The following is a 21313-nucleotide window of genomic DNA, read 5'->3' on the forward strand; positions in this document are numbered from 1 at the left end:
AGAATTCCCTAAGAAGTTAAAGAATATGATTTGATGTGTATGATATCATTCATCTGAGGCCTAAAATATCAAGATGTTGTTTCTATGTTATTTTTCTAATGAAACAAAATGGAAATACAAGATTAATGTTTCACATTCAGTGGAAGTAAAGTTAAATTGAGTGTCCATGCCTGATCTTTAGTTGGTTTTTGACCCCTTAAATCCTTAAATGGCCACATGAGGAAAACCAGAAAAGGCCTCGTACCCATGAAAGGGATATATGGAACTCTAAATTTTCCCTACAGTTGGAGGTCTCAAAAGACTACAAACCCAATGAAAAGGTGAACCAGAACAAATCTTCCAGTTAGCACATGAGATAGAAAAAATTAACTTTCCGAAAACTCATGTCTAGACATGTCCTCACATTTTTAATTCAAATTTGCAATACATAGATGGTCTCAGAATTAAATTACCATGGCCAGAGGTTGGTAGCACCAACAGCTTGTCATAGAATTACAAGATATTCTTACTGCAGGTCTGCCCTCCTCCTTAGTGCAGGCGTCACAGGATTCTCACAGATAAAATGCCTCCAAGTAGAAGCACACATTCCAATATTACAAAACACAAAAGAAAGTGAGAGGCAGAAGAAACCACAAAGAGGAAAATTAGAAACTTAAACGTCCCAGATAAATATAATTAGAAATGTAAAATAAATGTGTGAGCTGTTTGAAAAGTAAGCAATGGAGCTGGAACATGAGACAATCAAATATTATTAATGAAGATAGTTGCAATTTACAAAAGAACCAAACAAATAATTGGATATGAAATTATTTTTTATGAAAATTTTTAAGACTTATTGGATCAAATATTGAACACAAATGATTTGAAGGCTGGCGAAATGAAAAATACATGTAAACAAATTCCATGGATTGTAGCACAGAAAGAAACAAATTGGGAACCTCGGAAGGGGTGCAGAGGAGAGGAGTGGCGTAGAGAAGAGAGAACACGTGTCTGCCTGAAATTTTTAAAGAAGATGTGACATAATTAGGAAGATTCAATATTAAATAGCTAAGAAATTTCTAGACTAGAGAAAATACTGAATTACCATGCAGGATAAATAAAAGCAAATCCATATCTAGACATACTATGGTGAAATTAAAGAACATTAAAGAAAATGTTGAATGGAAGAGATGGAAGACTTCTGAAAGGAAAGAACTGTGGAGCACAAACACTCTCTTCACAGTTGGAAATAAAATTATTATTCATCTCAAAATTTTCACTCAGCTGCTGTTTTCAAAAATGAGTGATAAAAATGAAGATCCTCACAGGCAATCAGATACTGAGAACTTTACTGGCAACACACCCGGCAGGAGGAATTTCTAAGAACAACTTTCAAAAGGAAAGAAAATGACCAAATAGGGAAAGTCTCAGATGAAAAAGAAATACTGAGAAAAGATATTTGTAAACTCAGAGGCCAAAAAATAAATAGTAGAACTCAAGAACATGTAGCTCTATTCATATATAGCTGCATTTCATATATAGCTACATGGAATTAAAACATGAGAAAGCAATCATCTAATCTATTAAGGAAGATGATTGTAATTGACAGAATAACCAAGAGAATGTTGAGAAGTGAAAATATTGAAATTTGAACTTGGGGTATTAGCATTAAATTGCTTCAAGCATATGCATTAGATTTTTAAATGTAACCTCTAAAAGAATAAATACAGAGACAATAAGTTCAAATCAGTAGAGGAGGGTTGGGGAGATAGCTCAGCTGGTAGAGTGCTTGCCTCGCAAGCACAAGGCCCTGAGTTCGATCCCCAGTACCGCAAAAAAAAAAAAAAAAAAAAAAAAATCAGTAGAGGAAAGAAAGGAAAAACTGGGGAGGTTGGGGTTGCAGCTCAGTGGTGGGATGTTTGCTTGGCATATTAAAAAGGAAAACAAGGAGGCAAGGGGGGAAAAAAACAATTTTGCAAGCTCAATTAATCCAAAAGAAGATAGGAAATGAGATTTAAAAAGAACAAGCAGCACAATAAGATCAGAGTAAGATCACAGTCATGCACAAAGAAAAGAGTATGATGAAAATCTGCATTTAAATCTAGACATGTCAAACTGAATGAAAGCAAGCATATCTTGTCTGCACACACAGAAATAATGTAAGTGAAATGGTTAAAAAAATATGTTTATCAGGAAAATATGCACAAAATCAAGTAAATTTAAAAATTCCAATTTTGGACAAAGATTATACTTTTTTAATTTTACCAGAAATAACTAAGTTATAAATTTGTACACTTCTAATAAAAATGACTCAAAATTATTTAAAAAAAATAATTGACAGAACTGCAAGAAGAAATTCACAAATTAACTGATAGGAAAAGGTTGAAACTCACATCTGTTAGTAATTGGTAAAGCAGGCTGGAAAATAATTAGTAAGAAGACAGACTATTTTAAAACAAAATTAATAGCTCAATTTGTTATACATATAAAACTAAAGAATGCATCATTTTATCTAACGTTTTGCAAACTGGTTATTCAGTATTCAGATAGCAAAACTCAAAACCTTTTACAAGAATTAATAGCATATGGACAATTTCTCTGATCACAATGCAACTTGGTTAGAAATGAATAGTAAAAATATTAAAAATACATATTCAAAAGTACAATATTAGAAACAAGGCAATAAAGATTATATTATTCATGAGAAATAAACAAAAATCCCCAGAAAATTATTAAAATTAATGGGAATCTAGTAAAGCAGCTGAATTTGAATTCCTATGAAGAACATGACTCCATAAGAGAATGTTATAAAAGCTATTTGCATAATCAGCAAAGGGTATGACAACTTGGAATAAAGATGAAAAAAAAATGTAAGTCTTTGATGGAAAAGATAGCATAAACTTGATCATGAGAATTTAAGAGGACCTAAATGAATGGAAATAAGATTCTACTGCCATGCATAAGAAAACTGGATACCTCTCCCTCAAGTGCTTTCTTTGATTTAATTCCAGACAAATGCCAAATATTTGTTTATGATTTTTTCCAACTTAGCTCTAAACTCTATATAAACAGTGAGGGGAAAGAACCTAGGATCACGGTGAAGATGGAAACTAGGTGGGCAGACCGACTTCCCCCATAGTCTGGTGGTACTTTTTAACTTGCTGAACACCTGATCTATGACAAACCAGATGTTGATGTACTTGTTATAATCTGCTTGTGTGTTTTCTGCTTAGCAGGAAACATAGGGTCTTACTTATTTAGTCTAATATTTTGAAATGAATTGATTCAATAAAACTCTTTTTTAAATTACAGGGTATTCATCTCCTATTTTTCATAACACCATATGCACTACCAGTTACTTTACTATTTTAAACAGGATTAAAGTTTTAGTAATTTTAACTTTCCTATCTCAAAAGAATATTTTGTGGCTAAATAGAATTGGAATGATTAATAAATTACTCAGATTCATTTCTGTAGAGCTATTAGGTTGAACCATGTTAAATTCCTGGAATTTTTTTTTTTTTTTTTTGACCTGCAAAAGTGTTATTTTTCTATGCTTCAACTTGTATATTCTGGAGTAAGTGAGAGCTTTGTAATTCTTAGGAATTAAGACTTACTAGTTTCTACACAGATATGGGACATCAAAAAGATAAACTAGATAAAAATTTACTTGTCCATAAATTATAAATGCATATGTAATTAAAGTATACAATAAAAAGTACAGACAGCTTACAAGGTATAGGAAAATCTTATTTTACCCAGAGGGGAAGTTGTTGATCACCAGCTTACCATCCAGGGACTCTGGCTCCTATTCTAATCGTTTCTGTATTAGAAACATAGATATTAATGTTTACCCATATACTAAATTACATAATAATAATATCACTGCTGCTATTATTATATTGATAGTATCCACAAATTTCCTAGGGGTACTGATAGTTTTTTTTTTTTATGTCCATATCCCCAACACACAGATTCTGGCAGATAGAAAATGTTGAACAAGTGTTTGTTGAATGAGTGGACGATGACAAAAGTTGACAAAGCACTTTTCATACATTATCCCACGTATTAATTTTGAGCATATTATATCTATCCTACCTTCATCTTGGTTTTGAGTCAGTATAATTTTTTTGTTTTTAAGTTTATGACATCAGCAAGTAGGAAAGTACCTAATAACCATAATAGGAATTTTTAAAGCTTTAGTACAAGAGTCCCCCCATATCCTGAAGACCCCAATTGAAGCCTGAAATCACACATAGTACTGAACAAAGTATATGTACACACAGTATATGCACAGGTAGATGTACATGTACTATGTTTACATATATACATGCTGTTTTTTTCATGTGTATAAAGTATATTTTTGATAAAGTTCATAAATTAGTCACAGTAAGAGATTAATAATAATAACTAATTGTAACAATATACTATGATAAAAATTAAGTGAATTTGGTTCTCTCCCTTGAAAGAGTCAAAACAAATAATATATTTCAACAAGGCAGACCATGGGTAATTGAACTTGCAGAAAGTGAAACCACGGATAAATGGAGACTATTGTAATAAAATGATGAGGATTGAAATTCTAAATCTTGTCAGGTGTCTTTTGTCTTGTTTGTATTTGTGAAGGTAGATTGCTCTTCTTTGCATAAGTTCTGGATTTAAATTCTACACAGTGGTTGAACTGGACAGAATCTCATGAGCCACTTAATTACTTTAAGAATGTAACCTCACACCTGCACCCATGACCACATTTCTGAACTTGTCCACTTCCTTCTCAGTGGTCAGGTGCATGAACAGTGATCTCCTATCCTCAGGTACATGCTTATGCTTTTAAGTGTTAAGATGAGCAGTTTGATTTCCCTAGTATATGTACTTACAAATTTGCTTAATACCTCTTGAACTGCAATGAAAAATTATAATTTCTTATGTTATTCTGAATAATGTTGAGATGGTTGTGTTTATTTCCTAGGACCAGTGACACTGGAGTCCTTTCCCATAAGGAGCACTTGCCAGTCACTCAGGTTGTGATGACAGATGCAGGCCGGCCACACTCTGAAGCAGCTTATACCCTGGGGCCTCTGCTCTGCCAAGGGGACAGTAAGTAGCAGTCAGAGGGGCCTAATAATACATGGTCAATGTTTTATGAGAGATTAACTTTTTATAAAAAGACTATCTGTTTTAGTCATCTGTATTTCATAGGAATATATTAACAGATAAAAAATGTAATTATATTGGAGAAAAAAGATAAATTATATTACTTTTGGGTAATATAATCTTTTGAGAAATATAATCTCTTTTGTGCTGTATTTATTTATTTATTTTTTTATTGTAAACAAATGGGATACATGTTGTTTCTCTGTTCGTACATGGAGTGAAGGCATACCATTTGTAAATCATAAATTTACATAGGGTAATGTTGTTTGATTCATTCTGTTATTTTTTCCCTTCCCCCATCACTCCCACCCCTCTTTTCCCTCTATACAGTCCTTCCTTCCTCCATTCTTGCCCCCCTCCCTAACCCTAACTCTAACCCTAACACTAACCCCTCCCACCCCCCATTATGTGTCATCATTCACTTATCAGCAAGATCATTCATCCTTTGGTTTTTTGAGATTGGCTTATCTCATTTAGCATGATACTCTCCAATTTCATCCATTTGCCTGCAAATGCCATAATTTTATCATTCTTCATGGCTGAGTAATATTCCATTGTATATATATACCACAGTTTCTTTATCCATTCATCAATTGAAGAGCATCTAGGTTGGTTTCACAATCTGGCTATTGTGAATTTAGCAGCTATCTCTGTAGTATGCTGATTTTATGCCCTTTGGGTATAGGCCAAGGAGTGGGATAGCTGGGTCAAATGGTGGGTCCATTCCAAGTTTTCTAAGGAATCTCCACACTGCTTTCCAGAGTGGCTGCACTAATTTGCAGCCCCACCAGCAATGTATGAGTGTACCTTTTTCCCCAAATCCTCGCCAACACCTGTTGTTGCTTGTATTCTTGATAATCGCCATTCTTATTGGGGTGAGATGGAATCTTAGGGTGGTTTTGATTTGCATTTCTCTTATTACTAGAGATGTTGAACATTTTTTCATATGTTTGTTGATTGCTTGTAGATCTTCTTCTGTGAAGTGTCTGTTCATTTCCTTAGCCCATTTGTCGATTGGATTATTTGTATTCTTGGTGTAGAGCATTTTGAGTTCTTTATATATTCTGGACATTAGTGCTCTATCTGAAGTATGAGTGGCAAAGATTTTCTCCCACTCTGTAGGCTCTTTCTTCACATTGCTGATAGTTTCCTTTGCTGAGAGAAAGCTTTTTAGTTTGAATCTATCCCAGTTATTGATTCTTGCTTTTATTTCTTGTGCTATGGGAGTCCTGTTGAGGAAGTCTGTCCTAAGCCGACATGTTGAAGATCTGGACCTACTTTTTCTTCTATAATCTGCAGAGTCTCTGGTCTGATTCTGAGGTCCTTAATCCATTTGGAGTTTAGTTTTGTGCACAGTGAGAGATATGGGTTTAGTTTCATTCTGTTGCATATGGATTTCCAATTCTCCCAGCACCATTTGTTGAAGAGGCTATCTTTTCTCCATTGCATATTTTTGGACCCTTTGTCTAGTATGAGAAAATTGTATTTATTTGGGTTTGTGTCCATGTCCTCTATTCTGTACCATTGATCTACCTGTCTATTTTGGTACCAATACCATGCCGTTTTTGTTACTATTGCTTTGTAGTAGAGTTGAAGTTCTGGTATTGCTATACCCCCAGCTTCATTTTTCCTGCGAAGGATTGCTTTAGCTATTCTGGGTTTCTTATTCTTCCAGATGAATTTCATGATTGCTTGTTCTATTTCTATAAGGTATGTCATTGTGATTTTAATTGGAATTGCATTCAATCAGTATAGCACTTTTGGTAGTATGGTCATTTTGACAATATTAATTCTTCCTATCCAAGAACATGGGAGATCTTTCCATCTTCTAAGGTTTTCTTTAATTTCTTTCTTTAGTGTTCTGTAGTTCTCATTGTAGAGGTCTTTCACCTCTTTTGTGAGATTGATTCCCAAGTATTTTATTTTTTTCGAAGCTATTGTGAATGGGGTAGTTTTCCTAAATTTTCTTTCCAGAGATTCATCACTTATGTATAAAAATTATGCTGTATTTAAATAAGACGACAGCTGTAAAGATTAATTGAATCATCAAAATATTTGTCACTTGGTTAACAAACTTTTTCTTTCTTTCTCTTTCCCCCCCCCCCCCATACTGGGGACTGAATCCAAGGGTTCTTTCCCACTGAGCCATGTCCCCAGCCCTTTTTATTTTTTATTTTAAGACAGGGTTTCAAGTTGCTGAGGGTCTCTCTAAATTGCTGAGGCTGGCATCAAACTTGCAATACTTCTGGCATTATAGGCATGTGCACTGTGCTTGGCAGCAAACTTTTAATTCTTTTAAATTCCTTATCTAAAATACTTGGGACCAGAATCATTTTAGATTTCAGGTTTATTATTTGTTTCTTTTTTTCTTTGGATTTGGGGATATTTGCATATGTATAATGAGAAATCTTGGGAATGAGACCTAAGTCTAAACAGTAAATTCATTCCTGCTTTTTATATACCTATGCACATTGCACTGATTTCACACATTATTTTTAGTTCACCTGCATTTGAATGCAACTCATCACATGAGGTCAGGGGTGAAATTTTCTACTTGTTTTGTCAGTAGTCAAAAAGTTTATGATTTTGGTTCATTTCAGATTTTGGATTATATAATTAGGGATGACTACTATGTTCTAAGTACAAGTACTTTGATGAATGCTGATAGGCCTAAAACCCAGAAGATAATGAGAAATTGAAAGGGCAGAGGCCATTATAGGCAGAATACCATTAGGTATTAATTAATCCTATTATGTATTAATTAATTCTGAATGTTACCCAGGAACCTTGATGACCCTAACTTCCTGAAAAACAAAAGATAAAATGTGTCAATTCCCATCCTTTTATTTTCTCTAAATAAACTCCATCAAGGCTTCTCCTCCCTCACTCCCGACAAACTGCTCTGTTCCAGGTAACTAGTGTGACCCTGATGTTGTTAAATCCAATTATTATTTTTCAGTTTTCCTCTTAATGGACTAGCCAGCCACTTTGGACTCCATCATGATTCACTTTTTAATTCACTTTCCTTACTTGGCAGCCAGCATAACACAAAGTCCTCATTTCCCTCCTTCCCTCTTTGCTTCCTTTTTTCTACAGTATTTATCTCATTATCACGTTAGGATGCTCTTGGTTCCCCTCAACCTTGTCTTTCTCAGCATGAGACTGATTTCTTCCCATCAGTCTCCTGGCTTTAAATACTCAGTGATCCCATTGATACCTTAAGTCCAGTCTCTGAGCTTCAGATTTGTGCATCTGACTGGACGATGCGACTCTGCTTGCATCTTGATATGTACTTCAGTATAACCCTGACAAAGCATGAGAGTGAGAAAGAAAAGCATTTCCACAACCTTCCCTACTTTGGGGCACAGCAATTCCATTCTTCTCACTGTCCCTTACACTGAGACCATTGGTCACTTGTACCTTCTCTCTTCCTCTCACACTCTCATCACAACTCACATCCAATTCATCAGCAAATCCTGATGATGCTAACTTCAAGAATGGATCCAGAATCTGACCACATCTCACCATCTCCATTGCTCCCTGACCTAGATTGTTTTTCCATTCAAGAAATGTTCTGCCTGCCTGTCTCTGTTCACTCAGGCTTGTTCTGAGCACAGCCACCAGAGTAAATGCCATCTCATCACGCCAGTGCTCTGCCCAGAACCCAACAATTTTGCCTGAATCAGAGGAAGAACCAAAATACAGTGTCCACCAAGGCCAACAGTGACCATGCTGACCTCTGAGACAGGAAGGTCCTGGTGGGGCCTATGGGACCAAGGTCCTCCATGGGACCCTGCACAAGGGATTGCTCTGGGAGAAAGTCCGAGTGTTTCTGAATGTTATGATCAACGGTCTAGATAATAAAAATTACATGTCAAGGTGTTTTTCTGAATCAATTGATTTAAACATGGTATCCTGAATTATCAGGATAACTAATGCACCATAATAATTTAGATCATGCTAGCATTTATAATAAAATTCTTAGCAAACCAGAAACAGAACTTTCTTAGCCCAAGAAAGAATATCTACACAAAATAAAGCTAGCATGTAATTAATAGTAAAAAACTGAATTCTTTTTTCCCCTGAGATTGAGAACAAGATAAAGTTATCCAACTTCATCACTTATATTCAACAATTCTATCATAATGAAAGTCCTAAGCAGCACAATTATGTAATAAGATAAATAAATATGTACAGATTGGAAACAAAGAAAATTCTACTCACAAATACATATTTTTATACATATATGTATATGTGGAAAATGCTTTTCTTTCTTGCTCCCATGCTCATATATATATAACTATTTTCACAGAAAATCTCAAATTTAAACACATACACATACACACACACAAACCCTACTGGCATGTAACAAAACATGTTAACTCGAAATCTATAAAAGATTGAAGACAAGAATCAAGTAATGTAAATAAGTGAGGAGACATACTGTGTCCATGATTGGAAAACTCAACATAGGAAAGATGTTGAATCTCCCATACTAAGCAGACATTTCATCAGAAAGAAAAAAGAATGGCACAGATGTACATGAAAAGATCTATAACATCAACCATTAGGGAAGGCAAATTAAGCCAAAAATGTGGTACCACAACACTCCAATGTGAATTGCTAAAAAAATAATAATAATAAAAAAATAAATAAATAAAAACTGACAATATCAAGTGCTGGTGATGATGTAAAAACAACCAAATCTCTTATACATTGTTGATGGAAATAACAAATATACAGCCTCTCTAGAAAATTGACAGTTTCTTGTAGAGTTACATACATACCTACCATATGATCCAGAAATTCCACTATGGGGTATTTACTAACCTGGAGGAATGAAAACTTATGTTCATCAGAAAAAATGTACACAAATGTTATAGCAGTTCTGTTCCCAAGTCTGAAAATGATGCTCGTTGTTCTTCAGTGTGGTCAAACTATATAGCCTATCCACTTTAGGGAAGTCAGCAGGAGAAAGAAGCAGATATTGATATGTACAACAGCATTAGTGGATCTCAAAGGCATTCTACTGAGTGAAAGGAGCCAGTCTTGAAAGGTTACGAAGTACCTCACTCCGTTTATATGACCTTTGGAAAAGGCAAACTCTAGAGACAGAGAGGGACTGCCAGGGGTTAGGTATGAGGGAGAAAGAGTGATTTTAGGGGGATAGAAGGAAGGAAATTTCCCAATTTTGGCAAAAGTAACACAAATTAATGCATGTGTTAAAATTTAAAAAGGGTCATTTTTACTCCTTAAATTATAAGTAAAATTGTGCTTAAAAATACAGACCATTTCTGTAGTGATTACCCCTCTACTCAGTTATCCATGTACAGAATCTTAACAATCTAAGTAATACCACTTGAATATTCATGTCATGGCTTCATGTCCCGAAGAACCTCACAATGAAGACTTCCATGAGTAAGTAATGCATTCAGTGGTAAAAACAAATGCTAGAAACATAAAATGCAATTGTTTTGCTATTACTTTCACTCGTGATCATTTTTTTTTCTTCTTATAAACAGATTCGTTTTGGAATTCAGCTTCCTTCAATACTGAGACTTCGTATCTTCATTTCCCTACATTCCGTGGAGAGCTCAGTGCTGATGTGTCCTTCTTTTTTAAGACAACAGCTTCTTCTGGGGTGTTTGTAGAGAACCTGGGCATTACAGACTTTATCAGGCTAGAGCTGCGCGGTGAGTTGCCACTGCTGACAAAGCCACAGGATGCTCAGTGATGAGCAATAAATCCATTAGTATTCTCATTCCTAATCTGCTGCCATGCTTCCTTATTAAGTATATTTTTATAAATACTAAAACTCCATGATTTTAGATAGTCATCTTAAAAAGTGAGTGTTCTATCATTTTAACAAAATATCTGAGCTAATTAACTTAGAAAGGTTTATTTTATCTCAAGACTCTAGAGGTTTCAGCCCAAAATAGAGTGACCCCATAGTGTTGGACCGCTAGTGAGGGCAGCACATCATCATGGGAGCATATGTTTACCTCATGAGCCAGGAATGAAAGAGAAAAAGGAAAGGACTAGGGCCCCATACCCTCCCAATGACATTAAGACCTCCCGGAAAGGTCCTGCCTCCCAAAGGTTGCACCACTTCCCAATAGTGCCACACTGATGGCCAAGGCTTTAATAACACCAAGGCCTTTGGGGCTCACTCACCCAAACCATAACAAGTAAAGAGTGAAACAACATCTCATTAGACATACAACATACTGCTACCTTACTTCTGTGTGAAGTCAGGAGATCAAACCAGACTGGTCAAGTAACTAATTTCTACTAAATTAAAAATTAATTGATTGCATTAACTGGTCACATTATATAGTCATATATGCAAATCCTCATTTCTTATTTCAAATCTTTATTTCTTATTTCTTTTGTCAAATTTTTCACTTAAAGCTTTTTAAATCATATGAAATTTAAAATCACCTTTAAGCAAAATCTTTTATATATGAAGCCAGATCACCTGCTAGATTTCTTTCTATAGGTAAATATCTCTGCTGTTTAGAGCTTAGCAAGATGAATAATAAACTGTGTTTTAGTCAGCTTTTTCACTGCTGTAACCAAAAGACTTGACAAGAACAATTGGAGGAGGAAAAGTTTATTTGAGGGCTCATGGCTCAGTCCATAGATGACCAACTCTAATCTTTGGGACTTGAGATGAAGTACAACATGATGGCTGAAGAGAGTGGAGAAGGAAAGCAACTCAGGACCTGGTACTAGGAAGCAAAGAGCTCTACTTACCAAGAACAAAATATAAGCCCCAAAGGCATGTCCCCAAGGACCAACCTCCTCCAGCCACACTCTACCTGCCTACTGTTACTTATTATCAGTTAATTCCTATTAATGGATTAACACACTGATTAGGTTAAGGCTTTCATAACCCCATCACTTCACCTCTAAACCCTTTCGCATTGATTCACACATGAGTTTTTGGGGCACATCTCATATCTAAACCACAACAAACTCTGAGGAAGAATGTATTAAAATCAGTTTTGTTTTTTTTTCTCTAGGATTCAAATTTATTTTTCCCTCTTCACCAACCCCAAGTAATACTTTCTTGCATCACTGTCCTGTTCATTATGAGCATGCCATGATACTGTTCTCATGTCCATTCAGGACTACATTTTCTTCCTTTCTAATTAACTTTCTTATCTATGCTTTCCAGCTCCCACAGAAGTGACCTTTTCCTTTGATGTGGGGAATGGTCCTTGTGAGGTCAAAGTATGGTCACCCACCCCCTTTAATGACAACCGCTGGCACCATGTAAGGGCTGAAAGGAATGTTAAAGAAGCATCTCTCCAAGTGGATCAGCTCCCTCAAAAGTTTCAGCCTGCCCCCACTGGTGGGCACCGCCGCTTGCAGCTCAACAGCCAGCTTTTCATTGGTGAGTACTGTTGGTTTTTAACTGATCTGTGCTTTAAGTGCAACTGGACTAAAAGAAAATATAAACAAACAAACAAACAACAACAACAACAAAAAATAGCAGTGATAAGCTGGGCTTGGTGGCACATGCCTGTAATTCCAGCGACTCAGGAGACTGAGTCAGGAGGATCACGAGTTCAAAGCCAGCCTTAGCAACTTAGCAAGGCATTAAGAGCCACTCAGTGAGACCCTGTCTCTACATAAAATATAAAAAGGGGCTCAGTGGTTAAGATCTCTAGGTTCAATCCTCAGTATAAAAAAAAAAAAAAAAAAAGTGATAATAACAAACAGCAATGATGACAGCAGAGACTGCGGCACCATTTGCAAGACCTTTGTACTTAATATTTAATATATCCTTTCACAGATGCTTTTGCACCCATTAGTGACAAGATAATGCAGCCTCAGAGAGATTGACCGACTTGAACCACAGAAACCCAAACTGACCCAATTAGAAATCTACATGTGTTGGGCTAATTTCCAAATTTATACTCAATGTGATAGCCAATTTGCATTTTCTTCAGATATTTCTCAACAATACTATTTTATAGAACATTTAGCCATTTTTATCCATTTCTTCTATTTCACATCTCAGTGGAATTAGAGAACCTGCCTTGCAATTGGGACCAAATCCTCCAGGGCACCCTCTAAAACAGACTACAGGAGACCAAGACACAGAAGTCATCTGGTGTGTCTGTCCCTGGCACGAAGTCTACCCTTCTAGCTCCTAACTTCCTTTGTCCTAATTCGCCTCTGCTTCTCTATGTTCACACTAGCCATGTTCATGACCATGTCTGACTTCTTTATTCCTCTGCCTATTCTTTAAAGATTACAGCTCTGACTGTGCACAGTAGCACATGACTATAATCCCAGTGATTTGTGAGGCAAAGATCACAAGTTTGAGGCCAGCTTCTACAACTTGGTGAGACCCTCTCTCAAAATTAAAAAAAAAAAATTAAATTAAATAATAATTTTAAAAAGAGCTGGGAATGTATCTCAGTGATTAAATGGTCCCTGGTTTCATTCCCAGTATAGAGGATTGGTGGGGAGATAGCTCTGGACAATGGGAAATCTTCCCTGTATTTTTTTTTTGTTATTTTATTTTTGTTTGTTTTTCCCAAAGGAAAAAATGTTTCATTACATTATTTTTCAAGCAACTTTATTCTAATTTGGAAAGTAAGCAGATGAACCAAGTAGCTCTCAGTCATTTCTCATATCTTTTAAAGTAAATGAGAGCAAAGTCCAATAAAACAAATATAAATCACAAATTAATAAGCTGGAAGATACCTACACCACGGAGGGTCTAATGCTATTCAGTGAATTCAAGTGATTGTGTATGGGAGGGTGGGGAGTATATAACCCATGATTCCTTAAAAATTGATGTCAAGCACAATTAGTTCTTATTGGTATAAAGCTTCACTTCAAATCATCAAACTACAGCTCAGTTTAAATGATTTTATTTTCTGATTTATAATCCTAAGGATAATTAATGAAATTTCTTGAAGCCAAGTTTGCATGAAATTCACTTAGAATTAGCATCCCTACTAGGGTAAGATTTCTAATGCTTTGAGAAGCTAGTTGAAAGTTCAGATTTGGGGGTACCCTAGATATAAACCCCACATCTGTGTTTTTTAACAAGCTCTGCAGTTAATACCTGTGCTTCCATGTTTGAGAATTATCACCTTATACTCACATGAGACATAAGAAAAATGCAGCAGTGCATAGTGTTCAGGTTATGTTACACCACCATGACTCTGAAGTACTGGGGTCCAGCCAGTAGGCCTAGGGTCCTTGATCATAGTTTCAACCTAGTATCTTCTTTGTTGCTCCCTCCTCAGTTCCTCTTCACAACTTTAGTGCTGAGAGCTCTTCAAATGAAGAAGTTCATATATAGAGAGATTTTCAGCTATATAACCTTTCAAGGCACATCATAGTTTTTATAAATTTAAGCTATTTAAAAATGATCAGGGATCTTTATTTTGTGTTTATAAAGGAATAATGTAAACATCTTTTTAAATGTAACTTGAAAAAGTATTTTTAGAATATTTACTAAGTTCGACTTTTAAAAGTATATTTATATTTGTGGTTTGTTCAGTACCGTTTAATAATTCTCAACATTTGGTCACAGTCTATGTTTCCAAAATTGCATTTGTTTAGAGAACATTTTTAAAGGTCCTGGTTTTTGATCTTCTCCACAAGGCCTCAGGTGGACAGTGTCGACTTGCCAATAGCACAGGAGGAACTTGCTGCCATTTGCAGTGTTTCCCTTGCAGGTGGAACGGCCAGCAGGCAGAGGGGCTTTCTGGGGTGCATTCGGTCCCTGCAGTTGAACGGGATGGCTCTGGACCTGGAGGAAAGAGCCAAGGTGACACCAGGAGTGGAGCCAGGGTGTTCAGGACACTGCAGCAGCTATGGACACTTGTGTCTCAATGGTGGGAGATGCCGAGAAAGGCACAGAGGGGTGGCTTGTGATTGTGCCTCCTCTGCCTATGAGGGCCCATTCTGCTCACATGGTGAGTGGCCAAGAAGCAAGTTACAGGGATAGCATGAAGAATGTTCTGGCATTTGATGCTACTAAGAAAGGACAAAGCAACTCTATGTGATGATTCGAAATAGTTTCTGTCCCAAATCCTCTGTGCAATTTGGGAAAAGATACGAGTCGTTTTTGAGAAGCCAGTGACTTCCTCTGTTAGCTCTGATAGCAGGCATTTCTGGACTACCGTAGTGAAACACCCTACGGAGAGCAATAACCTCTGAATCATACATTTAAATTAAAGATTTAATTTCATGTAAATCTAAGATGAAGCATTTTGAAGGCAACAATAACATATTCATTGTTATAAATTCAAGTTATGGGAGTAAGGGAGAATGAGTTATCTATGTGTAATATTTTATTAGATAAATAATACTATTAAAAATTGTAAGAGTAAATGAAACAGCAAATGAAACCATAAAATGCCATTATAATTTTCTCTCTTGGGATATTGAGGGATTAGAGTTTTTTTTCAAAATGTGCATGAAGCAAGCATATTGTCTTGCATATTGCTAACATAACAAAAATCTTGTCCAGAGATTTCTGCCTATTTTGGAGCTGGTTCCTCGGTGATCTACAGTTTTCAAGAGCATCACAACTACACCTTCAATGGAAACTCCAGCTCCTTGGCAGCTTTATTTCATGAGGAGCTAACACTAACCAGGGAAATAGCCACCTTGAGCTTCCGAACTACAGGGACTCCCAGCCTACTGCTGTATGTGAGCTCCTTCTACGAGGAGTACCTTTCAGTTATCCTTGCTCCAAATGGTGAGTATGAGAACCATGAGACTGAATTAGAAAAGTGTGACTGTAAAGCCACGGGCCCTTTTCAGTGATCCAGCCACAAACCAGGACATTCAACACCATGCTCCCAACTCTGGATTTACTAGGGATGCCTTATTTTTCTTTATAACCTCAAATGTTTATGGCAAAAGTTAACATTTCAACAATGAAATTAAGATGCCTTTCTCCCATAACCGTTAGATTATTTTATGGGTTTGGTATGAATCTGTATCTCCTATAATTGCTAGGGGACCTGTGCTTCTGTGCATGAATTATCTAAATGAGTTTTGTAGTTCACTTTGAAATAGCTTGTTTAATATGTGGAAAATATTTCCACCTCCTTCTAAGAAAAAATTAAAGAAGTACTTAAACCATAGAAAAGCCAATATCCATATGCATCAGATAAATACTATGGTTCTTCATCAGTAGTTGAGAAATCGCTGGTGTCATGTGTTTATGAAAAAGTTGAGAACGACCCATCCAACCCAAGCCTGCTAAGGCTTTTCTAGGAGTGTACAGTTGAAGAACAAACAACCTTAAACTAGTTTCATGGATATGTATAAACCATAGGATTCATATACCTATATTCAATACCTATAAGGTATTAAGAGAATTTTGGAGCTCCATCTGTGAAGGAGCACAGTTCGTAAAATGAGAGATTTGGATACTGCAACAAATCACATATTTCTATTTTCCCTATTTCTTTGTTATGGCACAAACATTAGGGAAAAAAAATCCTGATCATGTAAGGAAAAAATTAATTATGAAAATGTCAACAATACATTAAAATACAGTGAAATCAGATTAAAAGAAGTTCTAGAACCTGAACATTAATGCAGTATTACAGTTTTACCATTTAATAATATGAATATCACATTAATAATTGACTTAGAGCTTTGATCAGAGTTCTCATATGCTCAACTTATACTTTTTCATTTAGTTAAGAAAAATTGAGGATCTTGGAAAGGAGACTGCTTATTATAATCCGTTTGATATTAATTTTTAAAATAGTAATTGGATTTAGAATGTGGCCCTAAAATAGCTCATAAATGATCACTTTTCTAGGAGAAGTGTATATTGCTCCACCAAAAATAATGCTCCATGGATTTCAAATTGTATTAAAAAATTTTTTAATGTGATTTAGAATCTGCATGGACAATTTTTGTAAAATTTTGGTTAAAATTGTATTTTTTTTCCCCTGTCTTTAGGAAGTTTGCAGATCAGGTATAAGCTAGACAGACACAAAGAGCCAGATGTTTTTAACTTTGATTTTAAAAATCTGGCTGATGGGCAACTTCACAATGTGAAGATTAACAGAGAAGCTGCAGTGGTCTTTGTAGAGGTAAGATGGTAAATCCAACAATGTATGACCTAAGGCAAAATTTTGATAATACATCTTAATAACAAAAATATACACTTAGTACTATTATTCTCTAAGTCTTGTACAAACATGTAATTGAAGTGTTTTGTTTAGCAATGAGATTATCAAAGCTCTTGTTAGTAAGCACTAACAATTTAAAATGCAACTATTTAAAATGCAAGCCGTCCTCATGTTTTACTTGACTTGATAGAGAAATACCTAATTTATAATAGTGAATGTTGACAAACCCATTCCCACTTTACACGAAACAACATGCTATAGCAATTTAAACACAAGGAAAAGGTCAAGATATTGCTTAAAATGAGAATATATTTTTTAAGTAAATAAATTAAACTTTGAGATTTAAAATACCTTATTGCATTTCCTGATGTATCACTTACAACTACTTAAACCATGAATAAAAATAGAGGGACAGTGAGGATAACTGGAATCCGATGTATTATTGAAATTGTTTAAGAAAGAGTTTTCTCCATTCTAAATAATCTATTGTTTGAAGTTGGTTTCTTTCACCTTTCTGATAACACTAACATATCACTTATCTTTGTCATTTTTCTTGGCCTGCCATTGATTACCATCCTCTTATCATCCAGATTGCTCACATTTCTCTGTCTGCCTCTTGTGGACTGTTTAATAGGTTAATGAGGATGCAAGGAGACAAGCCACCCTGTCGTCAGGAACAGAATTCAATGCTGTCAAATCCCTTGTGTTGGGGATGATTTTAGGTAAGTGGAAGAGTGTCTCCCCACAAGACATGGCTCAGAAGCACCGAATTGCAAATGCAGGAAGCTTTCACTAAGCTGAAAGAGGCTCCTTGTCATGTTCATAATTTCCAGTGAGTGATAATCAAGGTAGAAACCATACTCTTGTCTGTGTACACCTGTAGTCCTAAGTGCCTCCTGCCAGAGGAGCAGCAGTCTTCCTTGAAAAACTCTCCCACTCCTAGTCCCTCACTTGGCAATCAGCATGACATTAGAAACTTGGTATTTTTCTAACAATTCCAAAAAGCCAAAATCAAAGCAAATATTAAGTTTGCAAATTACATGCTATTCATGAGCCAAATACAGAAATCATTTAATGATAGAACTAGATAAGACTAAGAGAAGAGAATTGTGGGTTGCAATGATATGTGTCAGTTACTTTCAGCTACTCTTGTGAAATCACAGCCTAAATATCTCACAGATATTTTTTTGCCCATGGTTATTTTCCATAAAGTCATCAAAATAAAAGCATACTTTACTAATTAGGCATCAAATTCTTTGTCTTTATTTTTCTTTTTTCAACTTGAATTAAATAGAAATAAAAATTAATTTTTACAAGTTATTTTAAAGGAAGCATTATGAATCCTAGTGCTCTCTAAGTGTTCCTATACACGATAAAAACAAATGTGTGAAGTTTAGATGGTGCAGCCTAACTGACAGCTCTGTGCTGGTCACATGACATTAAAAATAGAGATTAAGGGTTGGGGTGTGGCTCAGTGGTAGAGCAGTTGCCTAGCATGGGCAACACCCTGAGTTTCATCCCCAGCACTGCATGCACACACATACACACACACACACACACACATGAGAGACATTAAGTTTATTGAGGAGGGTATGTGAATTCTTTCTTATAAGTTTCTGGAAGAATTGATTGGAGAATTTCAGGTCAAAGTGGTGATTCTGCATTGTCATCACAATTTCAAGGTAGATAAAGAATCTAACTAGTCCTGATGTTCTATTAACAGGACAAACAGCTTGCAGTGTTGTCTTTTCACATGATTTGTTACTCTAGCCCTACTTCTTATGTGTGGAAATCTGACTGAACCAGTTAAAACAGGAACAAAAATGATGATAGTTGTTTTACATTCTGTGTTGGGAGATGTTCATTACTGTTGCAGCCTGGTGTAGAAGTGCCCCTAGTTATTTTCCTAGTCTCTAGCAAACTGGCTCCACTTCCTAGGCATTTCTGGACATCCGTGTTTTCATGATATTAGTATATTTTTAATTCCATTTGAAAGTGGCATAGTATAAGAAACCAGAAGGAATTGGAGAAAAAGATGAAAGAAACTGGTCCAACTGTCAGCCATGGAATAACAGTACAGTTAGAGAAGGTTGTGAGATTCCAGAAAGTTCAAAGGCAGTATTGAGTTTTAGAAAACAGTGGTTGGAACCCAGTTTTCAGCAGTCAGCTGAACTATAATTGTTTTTAACATGCTGGTGAATGCTGAGATAATCAAGGAGTACAAAGCCTCAGGTAGGTTTTTTAAAAGAGCAGAATATTATACATTTCAATGTCAGTAGGAGGCTGAATCTTGAATGTTCTCAATACAGTAAAATGTTTGAGGTAATGGATGGGTTGGTTGAATTAATTTGGTCAGTCCACATTGTAACAAAAAATCATAGCATCACCATTTTGTATCTCATTCATACACACAGCTATAATTTATCAATACGTATATTTTTAAAAACATACAAGTAGAAAAGACTTTGCTTCTTCTTTAAAAATTTGCTATTGATCTTTACCCTCTGTCCTGGCTTGTGGTGACTACATTTAGTTTGAGAGAAATGAGAAATTTTTCCTGTGAATGGTGCACCATTCCTGAGCTGTACTTTGGTAGAGTAGATGTGTTCTGTGAGTGCATAGGTGGTTCCTATCTGCCCTCAGTGAGCCAACTTCTCTTTATTCCCAGTGCTCTCTAGGAATAATAAGTCTGCTTTTTTCCAACCACGAGGACAGAGTCAGTTGATAAACAAAACACACACACACACAATTAACTTCCTGCCCTTCGTGTCTTCAGTGCCTGACAGGAGAAATGAGTTGTGTTCAAAAACGTCCATAGGAAGTTGTCTTCTGTAAATGAAATTGGCAAAGGAATAGTTTTAAATAGAATTTAGCTTCAGTTTAATGTCTATAAAGAAAGATGCAATAGATTATAGAAATTAAGAAGTGAACCATATTAGATGAATAGCATTCATATTAGTCAAAAAATAGAATAAATTTTATTACCTAAACTTTAATTTTCCTACCAATTAGAATGTAGAGGACAGTGGCACGGGACCAAAAATGTTAATGTTTTTATTTGAGTGATATATTCAATACCATGTCATTTCAGGTTGTAAAAAAATAAAGTTGAAATTTGACAATGAAGTTTATAGCCTGAAGCAATTGATCTAATAAAATAAATATTTCATTTCATCTCTATGGAGAGGCATGCATCTTGAATTAAAGGCTAATACAAATTTTTATGCTTTAGATAACTTTAAGATGGCTTCTGTTCCAAGCTGCTACTTTTACAAACTAAGGATGATCACATTTTTGTTCTCAGATTTGGAGACAGCGAGTTGTCTTTAACTTAATTAAATTAATTTCATTAACTTAGAGTGAAATAGACCAACAGGTAGACTAAAGAGAGAACCATTCATTTTTCAAAAAGTCATACTAAATTATGACAAGTTATTCAATACTTATTGTTTAATTAAAATTTTAAATAGAAAACAATTATATAAGTGAATCAGGTTAAAAATGGTGTTTTGAAATTAGTATACATTGTGGAATGGCTAAATTGTAATCAACATATGCATCACCTCACATACTTATCATTTTTTGTATGGAAAATGCTTAAAATAGACTCTCAGGTATTTTATTTTATATCCTTTCACCAACAGCTCCCTAACTCCCATCCCCACCAACCCTGGTAACCACCAGTCTGTCCTCAGCTCTGAGTTCAACTTTTACATTTCATGTACACATAGTGAAATCACCAAGTGCTTTTCTTTCTGTACCTGGGCCTTCCTGGTTCATCTATGTAGTTGCAAATGATAGAATTTCCTGGAATCCAGATAGAGCTATTAGTAAGACAAAGGAATAAAAGGCATCCAAACTGTAAAAGAAAGACATTAAATTGTTTCTGTTTTCAAATGACATGACCTTGTATTCAGAAAATCCTATATATTACACACACAACTGCTAGAACTGGTAAACAAATTCAGCAGTTGAGACTGAGTGGTATTCCATTGTGTGCATGTTCCACATTGTCTTTATCCATTCATCCCCTGATAGACACTTAGGTT

General features: G+C 35.5%; 1 protein-coding gene across 3 annotated transcripts in view; it reads left to right on the top strand.

Annotated features, from left to right (window-relative positions):
* LOC124965505 (contactin-associated protein-like 3) overlaps nucleotides 1-21313 on the top strand; it is a 214094-nt gene that overhangs the window by 166535 nt on the left and 26246 nt on the right. For 2 of the 3 annotated variants that reach the window (XM_047526489.1, XM_047526490.1), the window contains exons 15-21: nucleotides 4949-5076; nucleotides 10656-10826; nucleotides 12314-12532; nucleotides 14841-15080; nucleotides 15638-15868; nucleotides 17092-17225; nucleotides 17899-17986. In XM_047526489.1, coding sequence (XP_047382445.1) covers nucleotides 4949-5076; nucleotides 10656-10826; nucleotides 12314-12532; nucleotides 14841-15080; nucleotides 15638-15868; nucleotides 17092-17225; nucleotides 17899-17986 — 1211 coding nt within the window. The remainder of the gene's footprint in view (nucleotides 1-4948; nucleotides 5077-10655; nucleotides 10827-12313; nucleotides 12533-14840; nucleotides 15081-15637; nucleotides 15869-17091; nucleotides 17226-17898; nucleotides 17987-21313) is intronic. The other variant, XM_047526491.1, reaches the window with a different exon arrangement.

Source organism: Sciurus carolinensis, chromosome 15, assembly GCF_902686445.1.
Source record: "Sciurus carolinensis chromosome 15, mSciCar1.2, whole genome shotgun sequence".
Lineage (NCBI taxonomy): Eukaryota > Metazoa > Chordata > Mammalia > Rodentia > Sciuridae > Sciurus > Sciurus carolinensis.